Below are 20,443 nucleotides of genomic sequence, written 5' to 3'. Positions count from 1 at the left end.
CAGATTTATGACAGAAGGAGGCGGGAACAGCTCTCACGTCAATCAAGGAAGGGGCGGTGCTTCTCCCCTTTTGTTTCTAACGGACCGGCCCCTCCCCTCCGCAGGTTTCAAAAACCGGAAGCTATGATATGAGGAGGCGGATCAACGCTCGCGTCAATCAAGGAGGAAAATCAACGGTTGGCTCACCAAGGTTTGTTTTCAATTGACGGCGGAACTTGCGTGCAGGCCGCTGGAGGTCGGCGGCGTCCTCTCCGAATGTTGCCGAGCGCGTCGCGGAAATCGCCGAGGTCCCGCCGCCATCTTGATCACTGAGGAGACCGCTTCTGAGGAGGCGGCGGAAGAGGCGTCCTGGGTCGCTAAGGCCGGACCGGGTTCCCGCCCACCCCCCACGCCGGGCCAAGGAGGAGGTAACGGGAGGAAGGTCGGGGCGCGGCGGGCAAAAGGGCCTCCGCGGTACTTTCCGTCCCGTTTCCCTGCTCCGGGCCGAAGGGAGGCGCGTAGGTAGGCCGCTGTCCGCTTCGCCTTCGCGGCGCCCTTGAGCGGGGTCGTCGGGCTGCCTGCGCCCCCTCAGCGTCCTCGGTGGAGACTCCCCTTGCTGGCTTCCTCCCTCGTCGTGTCGCCCCGTGTGGTAATAAAAGACGGCCCCTCGCTTCCCCACGCCGGGCTCCCTACACTGGAGACGAGCCGGGCCTCGGGAAATAGCAGGCAGGTGTCCCGCCGCCCTCAGGGGCGCCCAAAGGTCACCTTTCGTGAGCTGGCAGAGGGTGCGGAGAGGGAGGTGCTCATCCCGCCACCCCCGTGGCCGTAAGCAGGAGCCGGGCATCGCGGTGCAGCCGCAAAAATGAGCGAATGCTGCTCTCTAGGACACACGGTCCAGGTGGCGCAGCGGGTGAGGGCGCCGGGTTGCTTAACCAGGTGGGTGGTTCGAGCCCACCCAGGGATGGCGGGGCGCCAGGATGAGTATTTCGCAGTGGGTTGGGCTAGATGACTCTTGGGGTTCCCTTTCAATTCTACAGTTCCACTATTCTTGTCCCACACATCCCATCCCACCCATTAAACTTTCCAATCGATCGGAAAAAAGTACAAGAGAGGGAAAGGGCCAGATGACTCCAAACCGTGGCTAATATGGCGCAGAGGAGAGAATCGGAGTTCAATACATTTACAGATTTGAGAACTAGGCCCGAACTAAAAAAAAGGTTCTGCACTTAAGGAATAACCAGATGCACCAGTATAATAATTTGGGGCAGGCAGCTGACTTGCCGGTAGTACATTTGAAAAGTCTGTTGAGGGGGGTCTTCGCGGACCGCAAGCTTAACTTGAGTCAACAGTGTAATGCAGCAGCAAAAATACATGGGGCCTCCTGCAGCCACTGCCACATGATTTCTGTTCTCATCCTGAAGCAAAGTTCTTAACCTGAGGTACTACTTCCGGGTTAGGGGAGTCTGTAACCTGAAGCGTCTGTAACCCGAGGAGGTACGACTGTAAAGGGATGCTGTTCTAGGCTGCATCTGCATAAGTAGAGTGTTCCGATCAAGGGAAGTCATAGCATTGCTCTTTTCTCCCTTGGTCAGACCACACCAGGAGTACTGTGTCCAGTTCTGGGCACCACAGTTGAAGAAGAATTTAGACAAGCTGGAATGTGTGCAGAGGAGGGCTGCTCAAGGTGATGATTGAGGGTCTGGAAACCAAGCCTTATGAGAGAACAATTGAACGAGTTGGGTCTGTTTAACCTGGGAAAGAGGTGACAGAGGAGATACGATTGCCATCTTATCTGAAGGGCTGTCACATGAAGGAAGGAGTAAGCTTGTTTTCTGCTTCCGCAGAGGGTAGGACCCAAACCAATGGCTTGAAGCTTTAGCTGAGATTTCTGCATTGCAAGGGGTTGGACTAGATGACCCTTGGGATCCCTTCCAACTCTAAAATTCTATGAAAAGAGGCCCACCAAGCACACCTGTTTACAAGAACAGCAGCAGGTTCACAATGTGATCCTAGCCCTGCTTGGCTTGCTTGCTTATGGTGCAATTTTATACACTTTCCCATTGGCCGCTCAGTGTTGCTATATTTATTGTATGGCTAGCATTTGTTTGCTTTCTTCCAGATACCGTATATACCCGAGTATAAGCCGACCCGAATATAAACCGAGGCACCTAATTTTCCTACAAAAACCTGGGAAAGCTTATTGACTCAAGTATAAGCCGATTCACCTTTGCCGCTGTGGAGGAGGAGGAATGAGCAGCCCGAAAGCAGCCCTTTGGGCTGCTCCTTCCTCTTCCTCCTTTGCCAAGTTTGCATTTATGCGAGCAGTTCAGGAATGGAACAAGCTGCCTGGGGAGAGTAAAGAACCGCTGTTCTTGTACACTTCTTAAGGAATGGTTGACTGGGTGAGCGGGCAGCAGCGGCACGAGTGGAGAGAAAGGGCTTCTTTCTTGCCGCCCCAACCGCCCACCTCACTCGAGTATAAGCCGAGGGCAGCTTTTTCAGCACAAAAAATGTGCTGAAAAACTAGGCTTATACTCAAGTATATACAGTATGCCCGTTTGCCCTTATGAAGACAGTAGAAGAGCATTGCAGGGCATCATCTGCCAGCAGTGCTACATGTACTGTATAGACAGCACAGCTACAAGCTATCTCTTTTTATGATACAGATTTAGTGGCAATTCTTATGGCTCAAAATCTGCCTCCTTAGGATTTTTTTGCCATTTACTCTGGAGTAATTTTCACCATATTCTGCCCTGGGGGAGTGTCCACAGTGATTATGGCATCTTTCTTATGATCCTTCTCTTTCTTAGTGGGCAGATTTAGGGACTGAGTGCAAAGGAGCTCCTGCACTTTTAAGAGTTGTGAAGAAGTCTCTTTAATAGGTGTGATGACAACCCACATACAGTGTATACTGTGTGAAACGTTTATGTACTCTGCTTACCTTTCACATTTTGTACTTGAGGTTTTTTAAATTTTGTAAAAGCTGTAAGCTGGGGTGGGGAACCTTAGGCCCAGAGGCTGAATGCCAGGGAGCTTTCACGTACAGAGCACGTTCCCTGCTTCAGACCTTCCTTACAATGCATGGAAGGCAGTAGGAATGTGACAGTATTGTGGGAGTGAACACCTGAATGGGACTTGTGTAATTCTTGCATGGGTGACCATATCTGCATGCTTGGATGTCAGATATGTTGGGTTATGAATTTAAACAATTTTTCAGTTATTTTAAATTTAACAAGCTCTTGTTTGAATCTCATTTTAAACTTTAATTTTAATGTCTTATCGCCAGCACCTTATTGCCAGCACCATGTTGCGACTCCCTGCTGTCCACAAGGCCTTAGCTGGTGTCACTCAGACTACTAAAGGATGTGGTAAGTTGCCTTTATATCCAGTCCATTTATATAGTAACTCTCCAGTTTTGTTGTAATTTTCATTATAGACTCGGCAATTCACAGATAATTCAGATGTCTGAAGTTTAATTATGCACTTAGAATGAAGACAAATTCCATTTTGGTGGAGGAGAAACCATTCTGTTTAATTTGTAAGGCTTTTTTGAAGTCTTAACGAAGTTCATACAAACTTGCTGGCTTTTTACTGAATTCTAAAGAAAATTGTCTGCACTGTATTGTTTATTTAAAGATTTCTATCAAAGTGATTTAATGGAGAAGTAAGGACTATAATGAATTGTCATAATTTGTATTGTTTTTAAACACACCTCCTTTTAGAGAAAATACTTCATTTTAATGCTTAGAAACAGCTTCTTGCTGTATATGAATGTAATACATCCCCCACTTCCCCCTGGCAAGGAAGGAATCAGAAGTTTGTTTCGGATTGACTGCAATTTAGCATATCAGTCAGACCCTAAACTGTGACTAATCTTAACAATGTTTGGTTCAAATAAGCAGGCTTAAAAAAGTATGAATTGATGTTGGCATATTGCAACTAACCATTAAGATTAATCCAATTTGTCCAGGTTGAGATTATATGGCAAGCTCCAGATAATCCTAAAAGGAAATAAAAACTGAACTCCTCATCACAGTGGGGAAGCGCAGAAACCTAGGACTTGCTGTGGGTCATTCTTGTAATGATAAATTATGGTCTGAACAATCCGTGGTATAAAACACACTGTGCAGATAATACCATCCTAGGGAATTAAATGTTTTTTCTCTATCAAAGGTCAGTTTGATAGGTTAAAATTAATAAAATATTATATTCCAGCACCTAGATGACTGACAATTTAAATTCATATTATGCTTTGGGGGTTTTGGCAGGACAGGCTCCTCTCAACTCGCACATGATCAGCATGGGTGTGACCGCTGACATGCACCGTTTTTGGCTCCGAAAGGGGGCAGGGCAGGAGGGGAGGGATGGGACTTGCATGTATTCTGCTGACACGTGTGGAAGCCAACAACAGAACCCCTTGTTTAAGTGGGGATTCCCCTGTATGAGCTTGTGTGCCCTGTTTTTCCTTTCAGTAAGTTACTAGTAAATGAATCCAAAGTACTTAATCTGACTTCTGAGCAACGTTTTCCATATTCTATTCTTTTGTCTTTCAGTGCGTGCAACAGCTACAGCAGCCAGCAACCTGATAGAGGTTTTCGTTGATGGGAATTCCGTATTGGTACCTCCAGGAACCACAGTACTTCAGGTAGAATAAATTTGGATACACTGTCTCTTTCTATTCACATTTAGATTTTTTTTGTCTCGATTTATTTGCATCCCCTCCAGTACCTGCTGTAATACCTCTTTAAAGCACATTGGACCTTGCTTCTCATGGCTCCATTCCCTTACAGCATTGCAAACCAACTGCAAAGAAAATTAAGTACAGTGGTACCTCGTTTTTCGAACATCTCCATTGATGAACATTTCGGTTTTCGAATGCCTCAGAAGTCGAACATGCCACGTGGCTTCCTTATGGAGTTTTCCATATTGAGGCTTCCATATTGAGTTTTTGGTTTTTGAACGTTTCAGAACTCAAACGGTCTTCTGGAAAGGATTACATTCGAAAACGGGTACCACTATACTTGGATAAGAATAATAGCTTTTCTTTATAAATGAGAGGCTGACAGTTCTTTCCGAACATATCTACTTTGAAGTAAGACCTGTTGTTTTAATTGTAACCTGCCTTGGGACCTTAAGGTTAAGGGAAGGGTAATAATCATGATAATGATGAGTTCAATGGGACTTTTTCCTAGGTAAATGCTTATAGACTTCCAGCCTTAGTCATATTTGTATGGAACATGCTAAAAAGTTCATAACATGCACATTGACACTTGCCCTCTTTTGTTTTGTCTTTTCTGTAGGCCTGTGAAAAGGTTGGAATGCAGATCCCTCGATTTTGCTATCATGACAGATTGTCAGTCGCTGGAAATTGTAGGATGTGTCTCGTGGAGATAGAGAAAGCTCCCAAGGTTACTAATACTTTTATCTTTCATAAATTGTTGTGTTCTAGAAGTGTAAAGAGCCAACAGGGCAGCTAATGACAAGTGTAAGGCGCTTAGCAGAACAGTTAATGACTACTTTGCTGGCACCTAAATTATAAGTTGCAATATGTCCACTGCTAGCAGTTGCTTTTTGACATAATTGTGAATGTTGTGTTCAGCTACATAAAGCTGGATGGCATTGTGTGTGTGTGTGTGTGCGTGTGCGCTTGCGCGCACCACACCCCATAGTCAAATTTGACTGGACTTAACCGTCCAGGGGTCCTTTACCATTTTACACACATTTATTACCATATTTGTAGACATCCTATCAAACACATTGATGAGCATCAGCTTTTAGTTTCCATTGAGAAAACAGGGGAGTTAAGCTGTTGGCAGTTAGGGCATTCAGTAGCATATAGTGCTGGCATGCGCACATGTGCTTTTACCCATTGCAGGGTGGCAACATGCTGCTGCATCCAACCCACCAAACAATGTAATTCCTATACTGTGACTTACGCCATTTTCCCACAGCTTGAGAACCCTTTAGGCTTGCAGCTCTACCTACCTTGTGTGTCATGTCTGGTGCCTGAGAATTTAATCTCTCAGCACTTGGTGATGAAAAAATACAGGCAAGCAGCTGGACTAGAACATTTAAGGTTAATATGTTCTTTACTTGACTGTCTCTTGAAACCCTTTCCTTGTTCCGGCAGTCCGTGTGATTGGCAAAAACATCTAAATACTTCTATGGTATATGTTCATAAACGCAGTGTTTGCATGTCCAGCCCTTGGAGGAAGGGATAGCTGTTTTCCTGCAAAAGTCAGTCAAATGTTTCTGGGGAAGACCAGAAGGAGAGCATAAAAGCTAGCTCAGTCAGTGGAGCATGAGACTCTTAATGTCAGTGTTGTGGGTTTGAGCCCCACATTGGGCAAAAGATTCTTACATTGCAGGGGGCTGAACTAGATGGCCCTCATGGTCCCTTCCAACTCTGCAGTGCTATGATTCCACGATAAGGCAATTGTCATCTCATGCTGTGATCCTCCACCTTCCCCCATAACTTATTCAGTAGTAAATTGCATCTTAAAATAGAGGTTCCATGGAATTATAATGGCTGTTAGCTTCTGATAAACCCTACTGTCCATGAATTGGGTCAGATTTTAAAGTCCTCTAAGCTGCTGGCCGTGACTACATTAATTTATGTATTGTGTGAATGTTAACTTCCTTATTTTTGTTCTGATCTTAAGCCTTGGTGTTGATTTTCATCAATAAGTTTATTATGAAACTAAGGCAAACAGTTGAGGCATTTAATTGATAATGCCCTGCTATATGTGAGCATCCATGTGTACAAATTTGTTATTGATGTAGCTTTCTTATGTATTTGTAGCCAGTAGCTGCTTGTGCCATGCCAGTAATGAAGGGTTGGAACATTCTGACAAATTCTGAGAAGTCTAGGAAAGCAAGGTAAGCTCCATCTGATTGTGTGCAAATTGCAATGTACGCTACTCAGATCTGAGATCAGTGTGACTTACTCCCAAGTAAGTGTGCAGCAGGGTGCATCTTTAGTCTTCAACATTACAACAGTAAGCTGGGCATGTTTTCGGTTTTTTAAGACTCATTTTTAACAGAAATGGTAATGTTTGAACACACTTTCAAAGGAGGACATAACATTAATAGTATGCTGTATTAAAATAAACAAATTCACGTATTACTAAAGTGTTTTTACCATACATTAAATACTAAATAAATATGATGGTTTCTCTTTTACTGACCTCCAACAGAGAAGGTGTAATGGAGTTCTTGTTGGCAAACCATCCACTGGACTGCCCCATCTGTGATCAGGGAGGGGAATGTGACCTTCAGGTATAGCGTCTTGGATTTTTAAAATGGCCTTCGGAGTAAAACTTTGCTCCTCAGTCACGTATGTTCATTTATTTGGGTTTATTTGTCTTTAGGACCAGTCAATGATGTTTGGCAGTGATAGGAGCAGATTTCTGGAAGGCAAACGTGCAGTGGAAGACAAGAACCTTGGCCCATTAGTGAAAACTATCATGACCCGGTGCATACAATGTACTCGATGCATTAGGTAACTGCTACCCTGTTTTGTACACCAACAGTGTGTATGTATATATCTTGTTACTGGGGACATTCATCAGCCCGTTGCTTGCGTTCAATTGCTTATGAAAGATCATTCTGTAGTTCTATTCCACTGCTGGACTCTCTCTGGAAGCACCGAAGGAGTCCACACATTTTTCACATGAGCAGATGACTATTGCATAATGTAAAATCAGGTGGGCACAAACAAGGATCTAGAATAAAAATGCACTCGTGTGAAAATCTGTTATTTTAGCTTCGTGTCGGGTCACTTACGCTTATAAATAGGATACCTGGCCACTGTAGCAAAGTGTAGCGCTATGGAGTGCTGCCTGGTTGGATTCCAGACACTTCATTCCCTCTTCTCAAGCCCACCCCCACAGTGTTCTGTTTTATCTCCCAGCAGTCAGTTACCATACGATGCCCACTTACCGTGTTTCTCCTAAAATAAGACACCGTCTTATATTTTTTTCCCCCTCAACAAAACACAGTATGGCTTATTTTCAGGGGATGTCTTAGTTTAACCATGTCGCATCGGTACACTGCATAGCCACGCCTCTCCAGGCTGTTTTAATGGGAGGTGCCGCGTCACTGGCTTATTTTTGGGGAACGGCTTATATTTCGCAAATGCATAGAAATCCTGCTATGGCTTACTTTTATGGCTTTGTCTTATTTTAGGAGAAACACGGTAGCATGCTCAGTCTTCATTGGGTTGTTGTAGAGTAACTCCTTTTTACATAAAGAAACAGGAGTTTTGCAATAAAATGCCTGAGCTGTTTCTGGAAGCACCACAAGACTAAGATAAATTAATGTAGAGAGATTTTAATGTGGTAAAGCCAGGCTCAGAGCAGCTAACATCATACAATTATAATAAACGCTTTACCGGGGCTAGGGCTGTTGAAATTTACTTGTGCACATGAGGCTATAAATGCTTTTCATTCACCTGAAGTATTGCTAGTTCAGAAGTGCTCAGTTATAAATCCTTCTTTTTGATTGTTTCTTTAAAAGAATTTTTTTCTTGCAAAGACAAACTGACATTTCATGTATCGCTGTGTTTTGTTTTTGCTTTCATTTGTCAGGTTTGCAAGTGAGATTGCAGGAGTTGATGATCTAGGAACAACAGGAAGAGGAAATGAGATGCAAGTTGGCACTTATATTGAGAAAATGTTCATGTCAGAGTTATCCGGCAATGTGATTGATATCTGCCCAGTAGGTGCCCTTACATCCAAGCCGTATGCTTTTACATCTCGACCCTGGGAGACAAGGCATGTGTCTTCACTGGCACTCGAAGTGTCACTTTAAATATAATTATTTGATTGTGTTATATGTTAAGTGCCAAATATTCAGATTAATTCAGACATGGGAACGTAGTTTCCCCCCCCCCCATGGCTTTTGGGCTGTAGTTTGTAACCTTGAACCTTTTGAAGGTCATAAGAATCCTAATAATACAAAAGCTAATATAAATGAAATTTATCGTGGTTCAGGAATGTGTCCATAGAGCACATTCAGTGATGGTGTGTTCTACAACAACATCTGTTGACCTGGGATAACTTGCCCATAATAAGCATTTCCACCAATTTTGGACAATTCTGGTCTCTTTCAGAACCATGTAGCTTCTGCTTCATGTCAGATGGTGGCACCAGCAACAGTGCTTGGTTACTCCAGTTCAGCCATTCTTGAAGCAAAATTGCTTGCCGCAGGGAACTAGGCAGTGGGTCATGCCCACCTGCCCTGTGGAACGTCCTCCCATCAGATGTCATGAAGAGATAAATAATTATACGACCTTTTCTAGATGTCTGAAGGCAGCCCTGTATCACGACACTTTTAATCCCTGATGTTCTGTTGTGTTGTTTCTGTACTTGATGTTGGAAGCCGCCCAGAGTAACTGGGACAACCCAGTCAGATGGGTGGGGTACAAAAAATTGTTGCTGCTGCTGGTATAGGCTGCTCAGGATGCAGAACTGAGAAGGGAAGGGTGAGGAAAGAGTGGTAGTAATGAGATAGGCAGTAGTCCTTTACAGTCTGAATTTATATTAAGTGCTGGTAGTTGCTGACTTCTGAGTTGCAATATATTATGGGAGGTTAGTCATACTTGTCCATGATTAGAGTTCTTAGAAACCTGGGAGCATTTGGGAATGTTTAGTGCAAGATCTGTTCTCCAGATAACAGTATCCTGAACTTTTGCAATTGAAGGACTCTGTTCTTTTCCCTTAGGAAGACAGAATCCATTGATGTTCTTGATGCAGTAGGGAGTAACATTGTGGTAAGCACTCGAACAGGAGAAGTGATGAGGATTTTGCCAAGACTACATGAAGATATCAATGAGGAATGGATATCCGATAAAACAAGGTATGCTTTATCATGTATGTAGAACATGATATTCTCAGAAGAGAATTTTAGTACAAAAATAATAGTTACAACACTCTCTTCATTCCATGCTTGAAGATTTAGGAACAGTTCAAGAATTACTTGCAAATGGATGTCGATCATCTGTTGCAGCACAAAAAAAATTCACTGCTATCTTCTCTGGAAATTTTTAGGGCATAGCTGTGCATATTCTTCAGTAGGATTCTTCAGTACCTAATTGTATTCTTCTAATTTTAAAATTGTAGATTTTTTAAACTTTCTTTGGCCATTTCCTCTTAAGGTCTGGTTATGAACAAAACACTTAAGTATGCACGCTATAGAAAATGACAAAGTAATTCAAACTCTGAAAAGGGTGGTATGCTGATAGGTGTCAGTTAATGAAGTAGCTGCTGATAGCTGGGTTTTTCCTTCAGCAGTTGCTTCATCATTATCTTGATCTTCACTGCAGATTTGCTTATGATGGTTTGAAACGTCAGCGTCTTATTGAGCCAATGATAAAGAATGAAGAAGGGCGGTTCACTTATGTGTCTTGGGAAGAGGCCTTGAGCCGTGTGGCAGGAGTGGTAAGAAAATATTGTTTTCTTACAGGGTACTCTTGACCATAGCTACGGTGCTTGACCGACTACTTTCACAGTAGTACTGAACCTAATGAAATCATTACTAATGACTACACTGCAATCATTAACTAAAGTTCTTATAATTCGGGGGAGTGAAATTTGAACTTAAGCGATGCTTTCTTCACTTTAGAATTCAGGGGTTAATTGCATTACACATCTTGTAATTTTAAGGTGTAGCTCAGGAACTTGTTTTGCATTGTGGACTCTGAAGAGCCATTTTATATCTTGAATGCTATCTTCTAGATTTCAGGATAGTTTTGCTTCCTCCTCTGCAATCTTGTGGATATTTAAAAGAATAAGCAATATGCCCCACCTGCATTTTTTTTTTGGGGGGGGGAGGAAATTGGCTTACTGTTCTCTATTTTTCTAGTTGTCGAAGATGAAAGCTTTTCCACTATTGGTTTTTTTTAAACAAAAAATTTGCTGCTAAAATTTAAATGTAATATCTCACGCCATATTCTGTTTCCTCATTTGCAGCTTCAGGGGAGCCAAGGTAATGATATAGCTGCAATCGCAGGAGGACTTGTGGATGCAGAAGCACTTGTATCTCTTAAAGACTTGCTGAATAGAGTAAACTCTGACAACTTGTGTACTGAAGAGGTCTTCCCTACTGCAGGAGCTGGGTAAGTTAATGCTAACAGCTGTACTACTGCTGGATTAAAAGCATCAGGGACAGCCCAAGTCATTTTCTGCTTGAGACTAGGACAAGATAGAGCCCAATATCATGTTCAGAAGCTAATTAGACAGGCAGTTGAATCTTTATTTGACTTTAATAAGGCCATGTCTTTTTGAGGGCAGCAGGCTAGCTTAGGGGGTACTGGCTGGGCTGTCCTCCTTGCTGCCACTGCGCAACCTTTGCCGTCTAAGGTGAGTGCCTCATTCTGCTTAATGGTAGGGCTGGCCCTAAAAAGCATATCCTCAGATAATAATAATCAATAAATTTATTTATACCCTACCCATCTGGCTGGGTTCCCCCAGCTACTCTGGGTGGCTCCCAACAGAATTAAAAGCACAATAAACAGCAAACATTAAAAACCTCCATAAACAGGGCTGCCTTCAGATGTCAGATCAGCTTGTGAGTTGTCAGTTTTGGCATATCAGAACTGTATATATTAAGAGGATCACGTAAGTTTTAGTAGAGGCAGGTATAGTATCACAATAGTGCTTTTCATTGATGTGCCTCTAGACTGTTCTCCACACAGTATTGTATGACTTCTTAGTTTCCCATCTTGTTAGGAAAAGCATTGACTGCAGGTATAAAGCAAGCATAGAGCCATTTTCACAGAAGAAAGTGAAAAGGCTCATATCACCATATTAGTTTATTTTCATGCACAGTGGAATCCAGGACCAGGATTTGGATTTATTATTTTGAGAGCTAGTATTTTTATGAAATTAAAGTATTCTTAACAGGTATTTCAGTCCTTCCTATTGGAATACCCCAGTCATATTTCCCCCTTTTTCTGTGTATTCTGTTACAGAACAGACCTGCGTTCTAATTACTTGCTTAATACCAAGATTGCAGGAGTGGAAGAGGCAGATGTCTTGCTCCTGGTTGGCACCAACCCACGCTTTGAGGCACCTCTCTTCAACGCCAGAATCCGAAAGAGGTTTGTAGCTTCATGAAAGTAGTAGATGCAAATGAGAAACTGCATCTTGGAAGTGGAATATTGGGTCCTGCTACGTATGAACATAAATTGGGAACTATTTAATTTGGACTTACCGGTAATGTCTTGATGGCTGTAGTTTGCTGTGCATTGTGCTAATGCAACATTACACATTAATGGACTGTGCCTGTTTTGGTTATTGTACTAAGAAAAAGGAGTACTTTCAGAATAAAAAAATGCAAGAGCTCCAAAACTGCATTTCATAAGATCATAGATCAATACATTTTAAGCAATTCATACAATCTCCTTGCTAGAGTAGTCTTCATGCTGCCTAGCAAGCTGTCCCTGAAAAGCTGGGAAATAGCACAACATTCTCTGATGCAATGCATCAGGAGAGGAGAATGTCAAATGAATACATTTAAGGTGTTGCATCTGTTTTATGTCTTAAAAATTAGGGCCCCTACTCAGTGCCTTTTTCCAGAAAGATAGGTACAGATACTCACCATGAAGTTGTTACAGTAAGGTCCACACTTTTTAACAACAACAAAAGAGGTGCCAGTACTGCGTACCCTTGAGAACGCCCTGAAAAAAGCGCTGCTCATACCTGTCTTTGGGTGCAGCGCACCTGTTAGTTCCAGCAGCTTCTGTACAAGGAACTCTTGCAAGAATATATTGTGCAAAAATAAAATGACCATGCACTGATTTCTCTGCACATTATAAAACCTTAATAGCATTTTTCGTGCTCCATTTTCAGCTGGCTACACAATGAACTTAAAGTGGCTCTTGTGGGCAGCCAAGTTGACTTGACTTACACATATGATCACCTGGGAGATTCCCCACAGATACTCCTGGACATTGCTTCAGAAAAACACCCATTCAGCAAGGTACCTTAAAAAAAATGCAGTGCTTTGGAGTGGTAGTATTATAATCAAAGATTTTAGCAAGGTATTAAATTTTGCAAAATGTTGGTGATATTTAGTACTCATGTATGGGTTCATATTTAGTATGCTTTTGAGAACAGCCTGGTAGAAGGCACTCCACACCATAGAAATCACTTGTTCCTCCAATGGAAATGAAGGACCCAGGAGCACCCCCAAGCTAGGACACCTCTAGGGGGAGCATGACCCCCAGCTAGAAGAGATTCTACCTCCCTCATCCAGATAGGGAAACTGCCTACTAAAAGCGCATTTGCAAATGTTGCCACAAATTTGTTTTTAAAAGCTGTTGTTGGCCTTTTCAATTCAGTATGTTAGCTCTGAGGTTAACATTCTGCTCTCTTGCAACTTCCGCACAGGTCCTGAACCAGGCTAAAAAGCCAATGGTCGTGGTTGGCAGTGCAGCACTTCAGCGTGGTGATGGGGCAGCCATTCATTCAGCCATTTCCACCATTGCACAAAATGCAAGTACAAAAAGTGGAGCTGATCCCAACTGGAAAGTCATGAACATTCTTCATAGGTTTGCTCAACATGTCTTCGTCCCTTTTTTATTGTCTTGTATGGTGAGGTTTAAAGGCTTCCTAGGGCAAAGCTGTTGGCTTCGTTCATCTGGCTCAAGTGTGAGATAGAGATCTACTGGGAAATATATATTGCAAAACGGTTGCTTGTTTGTAGAACCAAACATTGTGTCAACTTAATCTATAAAGGGGGTATTGTCCAGCAATGGCATTAGCAGGACATGCTCATATGCATTCAGAGCCAAATAGAAGCTTGTTTCAAAATTGAGCATGGAACACGAACTCTAAGTAAAAGCTCATTTTTTGTGTACAGTATACATATTTGTCCCAAATTAGCCCCACCCCCATTTCTCATTGATAGTGTGTTTTCATGCATTGTTAGAGAGTTTAGAAAGTGCTTCAGATAATTGGGCTTTGTCCTGGTAACAACGTTCAGCATGTTTTATAGCTGTGGATCTGAACGAATAACTTAGGATTTATGCTCGCTGGATATTTTAGAAATTACTCGGATTTTGAGAGAGGAATTTTGGATAATCAGGTGAAATTGTAATCTCTTCCTTGACAGGGTTGCAAGCCAAGTAGCTGCCCTTGACCTAGGCTACAAGCCAGGAGTGGATGCGATCCGGAAGAACCCTCCTAAAGTGTTGTACCTTTTAGGGGCTGATGCAGGCTGTGTTACTCGGCAAGATTTGCCTCAGAATTGCTTTATAATTTACCAGGGTAAGTTGCACCATCTGCTCACAAATTAAGGGCGGAATTTAATGTTGCTCTAATTTCCTCATCACAAGCATTTCTGCTTTCCTGGTAGAATGATCTCCCCTCTCCTCTGCCCCCGCCACTGCTGTGAGGGTTCTCCTGACCTCCTAAGCCAATTTGGTGGTGGTGGGGAGAGTCCTTTTTCACTAGCAGGACTCCTTGTGCTGGCTCCCACTCATCCAACTATTTAGTTGAATCAATCCCTAAGAAATGAAGAATTGGAGCAAGCTACATAAAGCAATGAGGACACGTGTTTGAGTCTGAAGTATGTTTCAGGTGAATGACTTAACTCCCAGTTGTACCTCTGCTTATTACAGATGTTTCCACCTGTTGTTTGAAATGTTTGCCTTTACACATACCAATTGCCTCGGGCTCACTATACCGGGTATCAAATAAGTGCTTAGAAAATAAGCACCATTTCCGTAGCCCTCTGCCTTTCCCAAAAACTTGTTTCAGAGTTTTTTGTTTTATGTTAAAGCTGTACTTTTTATGTTCTGTTTCCTGATTTGAAGGCCAGAATTAGCTGTTAAGTAGAAGTATACTTTGGCGCGGAAGAAATGGAGTGTTGAATGCTGATTTGTGTTTTAAGGGGACTTTATCCCTAATAAATTAAACCTAATGTCAGTGTTTGCGCTATGCCTTCTATGATGACTAGAGTGGGTGGCTTGTGTTTGAGAGCCAGATTACTTCCTAAATTAAAGGTGAAGGTAAAGGTACCCCTGACTGTTAGGTCCAGTTGCGGATGACTCTGGCGTTGCGCGCTTATCTCGCTCTATAGGCCGAGGGAGCCGGTGTTTGTCCGCAGACAGCTTCCGGGTCATGGGGCCAGCATGACTAAGCTGCTTCTGGCGAACCAGAGCAGTGCACGGAAACACCGTTTACCTTCCTGCCGGAGTGGTACCTATTTATCTACTTGCACTTTGACGTGCTTTCAAATTGCTAGGTGGGCAGGGGCTGGGACCGAACAACGGGAGCTCACCTCGTCGTGGGGATTCGAACCGCCGACCTTCTGATTGGCAAACCCTAGGCTCTGTAGTTTAGACCACAGTGCCACCCGCGTTCCTTCTTCCTAAATTAGGAGAACTAAATTATTTTAAGCAACATAGAAACTTACATGAATCCTATCAGCTAGCACAGTTAATTTGTCTAAACTGGTAGAATTTTCATAGTTGCATTGGTCAGTAGTGGAAAGAGAGAGTATACACAATTTAGAGAGAGAGATTCCTTTCTAGAAGAAATCTTAAAATATAAATTACATTGAACATAGTGAAGAGCTATTTAACCTGAAATAAATGGTCTGATAATCCCAGCAGGTAAAATGCTAAACCTTTGATAAGGGGGGAATTCTTGAGGGAATATGTATAGGCTTTTACAATGTCCTGGTTAAGACATAACAAACCATGAACCAGAGCTGAATCAGAAGTGTGCCGTTTTGTAACCCAAGGATAGAAAGAGCTAAAAGAGCACAAGATTAATAAAAAGAGTACTTAGCAGTGCATGGTGTAAAGTTAGGATACATGATGATATCGGATTTACATTCGTTGGCAATGGGGAAGTTTCTAGTACCACAACTGAGAAAATTAAAACAGAGAGCTTCATTTTGAAAACCTTTATACAGGCACTAAAGTATGGGTTTAATATATAAATACATACAAAGTATTAAAAGGCATTCTGTCTCTGTAAGGTGATGTCAGCAAGCCTATCGCTTGAAAATAGTAGCAGTTTGTATAACAATTTCTTCAAAACTGTAGCTAGAGATAAAAACAGGATATCCAAACACAATACTGGAAAAGCAAACTTCAGCCAGTCAAAAGTAGAACTGAAGGAGACTAATCAAGCCAAGACAGCAGAAAAGAGAAATTAGCGGAGTTCTTGAAGTGCAATTTTCACCTAACTATCTAAATGTAATCTAGACTTTTATAAAGAAATTTAAACATACAGAAATTTAAACATACAGTACAGTCACACTGTGAAGTTTCCCATTGCTACTGACACTTCTTACTGGATTCCGTTTCAGGGCACCATGGTGACGTAGGCGCTCCTATGGCAGATGTTATTCTTCCAGGAGCAGCTTATACCGAAAAGGCTGCAACATATGTGAACACCGAAGGTAGAGCTCAACAAACCAGAGTAGCCGTAACACCACCTGGCATGGCAAGAGAAGACTGGAGAATAATTAGAGCAATCTCTGAGGTACTGCAAGTGTAGAAATGAAGCTTTCCAGTAACAGTCTTTTGATTATCATACTGCATTTATATACTGGCTTGGTTCTCATGTCATGTCACTACACATTTTAAAACAAGCTGTGGTTGAATATGAACAAGCAGTGTGCTGGTTGGTATATGTTGCTAAGAAGTTTTCGATCGATTCCTTCCCTGCTCCTGGTGCTGCTGGGAAACAAGTTAGTCTGACTTGTTGTGATGCCAGAACCCAGGCTTGTGTTTTCTCTCTCCCCACAAGCAACCAGAGAGCAGTAACCAAGTTTGCTGTTAGCTTAATGCTTTTGGTTGGTTTGAAGAACACAATCATGCCTTTGTTCAGACGTCATGACAAACCAAACTTTGGCATGAGCATTCTGGTCTGGACATCCTATCTGGAAGCTCCACTGGACTGCAGTCCTCCGAAATGAATTGCTATGAAGTGCAAATATTAGAAGTAGACCACTTATGTGAAATATCTTTTCTTGAATTAGGACTTCGGTTGAATCTGGCAAGTCCTGCTTAAAGTGTGTGTGGACTGACTTATTTGCGTGCTTGACTGTGTGGAGAAGGATGGTAACATTGTTGATTTTGCTCAGTGGTTTGAATCAGTTAAGACACACCGTTTGGAACTGAACAAATTCTAACAAACCTGGGTGGGATGCTAGGCATAAACAAATTTGCAAACCATTTCGCTTTCTCTTGTACTTGAGCCAATCAGTATTTCTACTTTGCTAAATGGTTGCCCTATTTACCCTAATAATTATGAATTGTATCCGATCTTAGTCCTACACAAGGTAGACTCATTGAACTCAATGGATGTGACTGAGGTTCATGGATTTCAAGGGGGTGTCCTAAGTTGGATACAATCCTGTACCTTTCAAGATGTACCCTTTTAAGCATGTTCCTTGCAGAGGTAGTGTGTTTTCCAACAAGGAACAAATCTGAACCCAGTCTTGAGTTTCTTCCTCCCACTTTCTTCTTTCAGATAGCTGGCATGACCCTCCCATATGACACACTTGATCAAGTGAGGAGCAGATTAGAAGAAGTATCTCCTAACTTGGTCAGATATGATGATGTGGAAGAAGCAAACTACTTTAGCCAAGCAAATGAGCTGTCAAAGGTATGGGGTTCTACATTTATGCAGCTATAGCAAAATAAGTGTGTCTTGTGTCCTGCTGAAAAAGGTACCACAGGGCAAGTGAGAACAATTATTTTCATAAAGATGACTGCTTATTCTTTTTCAATGCAGGCAGTTAATCAGAAACTTCTTGGTGATCCTCTTGTTCCACCCCAGCTCACAGTTAAAGACTTCTATATGACAGGTAACAGCAGTACATGATCTTAATAGTGTGTCTTACTTAATACATGGATACATCATATTTCCTGTTTCTTCAGTTGAGAGGCATACCAATTTTGTTTCCGTGTAAAATACTTTTAATTGCAGATACCATGTTCAGTGAACAACACTTGTAAGTCTTAAAACTTCTAGAGCTAATAGACGTGTTTTTCTTTGCAGATCCCATTTCTAGAGCATCACAGACAATGGCTAAATGTGTTAAAGCTGTTACCGAAGGGGCCAAGGCTGTTGAAGAACCCTCCATCTGCTAAGGAAATCCTAGAGTTGCCATTGTCAGAGCAGGCATCCTTACGACTTTTTTCCAAAAATAACAATTTTGTGGTGGTCTATTTAGGTTTCCACTTTCTTTATGAATGCCGGTGAAAGTTTATGTAAAGCCAGCTGTCCAGTGTTCATTTGCTAATTATGTTCAGCACAACTTAAATGTATTTAGACATACATATTATGTATACTGATTGTGTACAAAAATGATGTAAAATTAAAGCAGTTTTACATATGTAATACTGTTTCTCTGCACTGTGTGTCTCCAGTAAGTTAAATATAAAATTTACGGCTGGCAAACTTTGGACAGAGGTGAAATCGTAACACTTGCAATGTGAAACAATGTTGCAAGCATCTTGTTACTTTTTTGCAGAAACATTTAGTTAATGTGACATTGGTAGGTTTGTACAACTAACTCACCAACAGGTTAAAGATTCCATTAGAAATACTCCCCCCCCCCGCCCTATTTCAATTCAAAGGAAATTTGGACTTTACAGTTTGGGTATGTCTTAAAACTTTGAAAATAAGGAAAAGTGATATAGGAGTTTTGTTTTACAATGGCTCAGAACTGTATTATTCTAAAAGTACAGTGGAACCCCGGGTTGCGGACGTTCAAGTTAAGAACACCCGCAACCTGGAACGCGTGTGACCAGCGTGCGCCCCTCGGATGCGCAGAATGCTTCTGCGCACTTCGCTCATGCGCAGAAGCGTTCAAATCGCACTACTTCCGGTTTTTCGGGTTTTTTCATGCGTTCGGGATACGCACACCCGCATTACGCACAGCGGCCTGGAACGGATCGCGTGCGTAACCCGGGGTTCCACCGTACAGCAGAACAAGAGATGGCTTTTGACAGTCCAGCTGGGGAGAGAGAGGCTGGGGTCCATAAGTGTCCTGTGTTATGTGCAGCCTGGTGGGTGGTTCATCCCCAAGCATACCATTTTAACACATGTTCTCGCGAACAATTTTTTTGGGGGGTGGTGGTGGTGGTTGTAAGGTGGGAAATAGTGATGCACAATTCAATGTCTAGAATCCCAGTTGTTGTTACTAGAAGTTCTCCCTACCAGCTGGTAGTGGTTCTTATTTGCACCAAAACATACACTTAATTTTTGCACTATTTGTTGATCAACCATCCAGCATAAGAACTGACATGCCAAAGAACTGTGGTTTAAAGTAGCTTTCTTATAAAAGTTGCTGTAGTGGTGACTACTTTCTCAAAAATCCCTGGAAACGACTAGAGAAAGAAACAGCAAGCTATTAGATAATTTGTTTGAATGCTAAATATTAACATCGAAATATTATGAAGTTACATACTCGCTGACAATAATCTGAATGTCATTTAGGATTGAAAGTACCAGCCCAAAGGTTTAATTGTTTCTTAGACTGGTCCTAATGTGACAGTTTAATTTTTGCAGTTACTAGTACAAGCCCAATGAACTGCAGAAATATATGAGTATGGATAAATGCCAGCCCAAAATTTCCCTCCCTGCTGCCTTTGCCCCATTTTCTCACCCAGTGCCAGCACTTGCTTGTGGCCACACAGCAGAAGTATTGTATTGGAAGGACCCTCCCCCATTTATTTATTTTTTAAAATCATGTGCTTACAGACCTATTAAAGCATGTCTGTTGGTTCCTTTTGTGGGGGATGTATGTTGCTTGGTAGGCATGTAAACCAGTGCTCTCAAAGACAGTCAGGAAGGGTTGGCTTAGTTCACCAGCTAATAAAAGGACTGGTTTACCTCTTATCTGGCCTCTTGACAAGTCCACATAAACTTAAGCTGTTTTCCAAAAAAGGTTTTCACTGGAAGCAGCAAGAACAAGTATGTTGAAGCAGCTACAGCCAGCCCAGGTTCTGATATTATCCCAATGTTCTTCCTATACCCCATAATGTGCTACAGGTACACTTTTAAAAAAATATGAAGGTGGTCCTTAAGTATTGTAAGAGAGAGTTCCCTACCACTCCAATTATACAACTTATTTCCTCCATGTTCATTACAGAAAGTAGAATCCTCCCTGTTTCCCTCATTTGTAGTAGCAAATGTAACCCGCCCTGGGACCTTAGGGTGGGGAACAAATGAATTAATAACAGCATCAGAGGGCTACTATGAACAATATACTATGTAGACATTGCTCATGTATAGGAATTCCTTTTAATCTTATCTAGCAGAGTATTACATGATTATGGAAATGGGCACATGTGCCTTGCTAGGATGCAGAGTGGTACTTGCAGACTCTCACTCACGATGTAACCACTAAGTCTAGATAATAGGCACAAGTCTGAGATTAAAGGAGGGAATATGAGGAAAAGGAAGAATCTCTGTTGCACCATAATTTAGGTGTT

The 20,443-nt window shown here is 42.2% G+C and overlaps 1 protein-coding gene across 2 annotated transcripts; it reads left to right on the top strand.

Moving 5' to 3' along the window:
- The first annotated feature begins 298 nt into the window (after positions 1-298).
- NDUFS1 (NADH:ubiquinone oxidoreductase core subunit S1) lies at positions 299-18,344 on the top strand. 2 transcript variants are annotated; one of them, XM_033170068.1, is made up of 19 exons: positions 299-408; positions 3,264-3,347; positions 4,533-4,624; positions 5,280-5,387; positions 6,782-6,858; positions 7,176-7,257; positions 7,350-7,480; positions 8,568-8,753; positions 9,703-9,837; positions 10,304-10,418; positions 10,950-11,095; positions 11,951-12,079; positions 12,831-12,960; positions 13,371-13,531; positions 14,095-14,249; positions 16,303-16,478; positions 17,472-17,606; positions 17,736-17,808; positions 18,003-18,344. In XM_033170068.1, the coding sequence occupies exons 2-19, from the start codon at positions 3,284-3,286 to the stop codon at positions 18,092-18,094; spliced, it is 2,187 nt and encodes a 728-aa protein (XP_033025959.1). In that variant the 5' UTR covers positions 299-408; positions 3,264-3,283; the 3' UTR covers positions 18,095-18,344. The 2 variants fall into 2 exon arrangements, with proteins under 2 accessions (XP_033025959.1, XP_033025951.1); XM_033170060.1 differs by lacking the exon at positions 299-408 and adding an exon at positions 418-501 and having other exon boundaries at positions 3,266-3,347.
- The last annotated feature ends 2,099 nt before the right edge of the window (positions 18,345-20,443 follow it).

Source organism: Lacerta agilis, chromosome 1, assembly GCF_009819535.1.
Source record: "Lacerta agilis isolate rLacAgi1 chromosome 1, rLacAgi1.pri, whole genome shotgun sequence".
Taxonomy (NCBI): domain Eukaryota; kingdom Metazoa; phylum Chordata; class Lepidosauria; order Squamata; family Lacertidae; genus Lacerta; species Lacerta agilis.
This window is presented reverse-complemented; position numbering and strand designations above follow the sequence as displayed.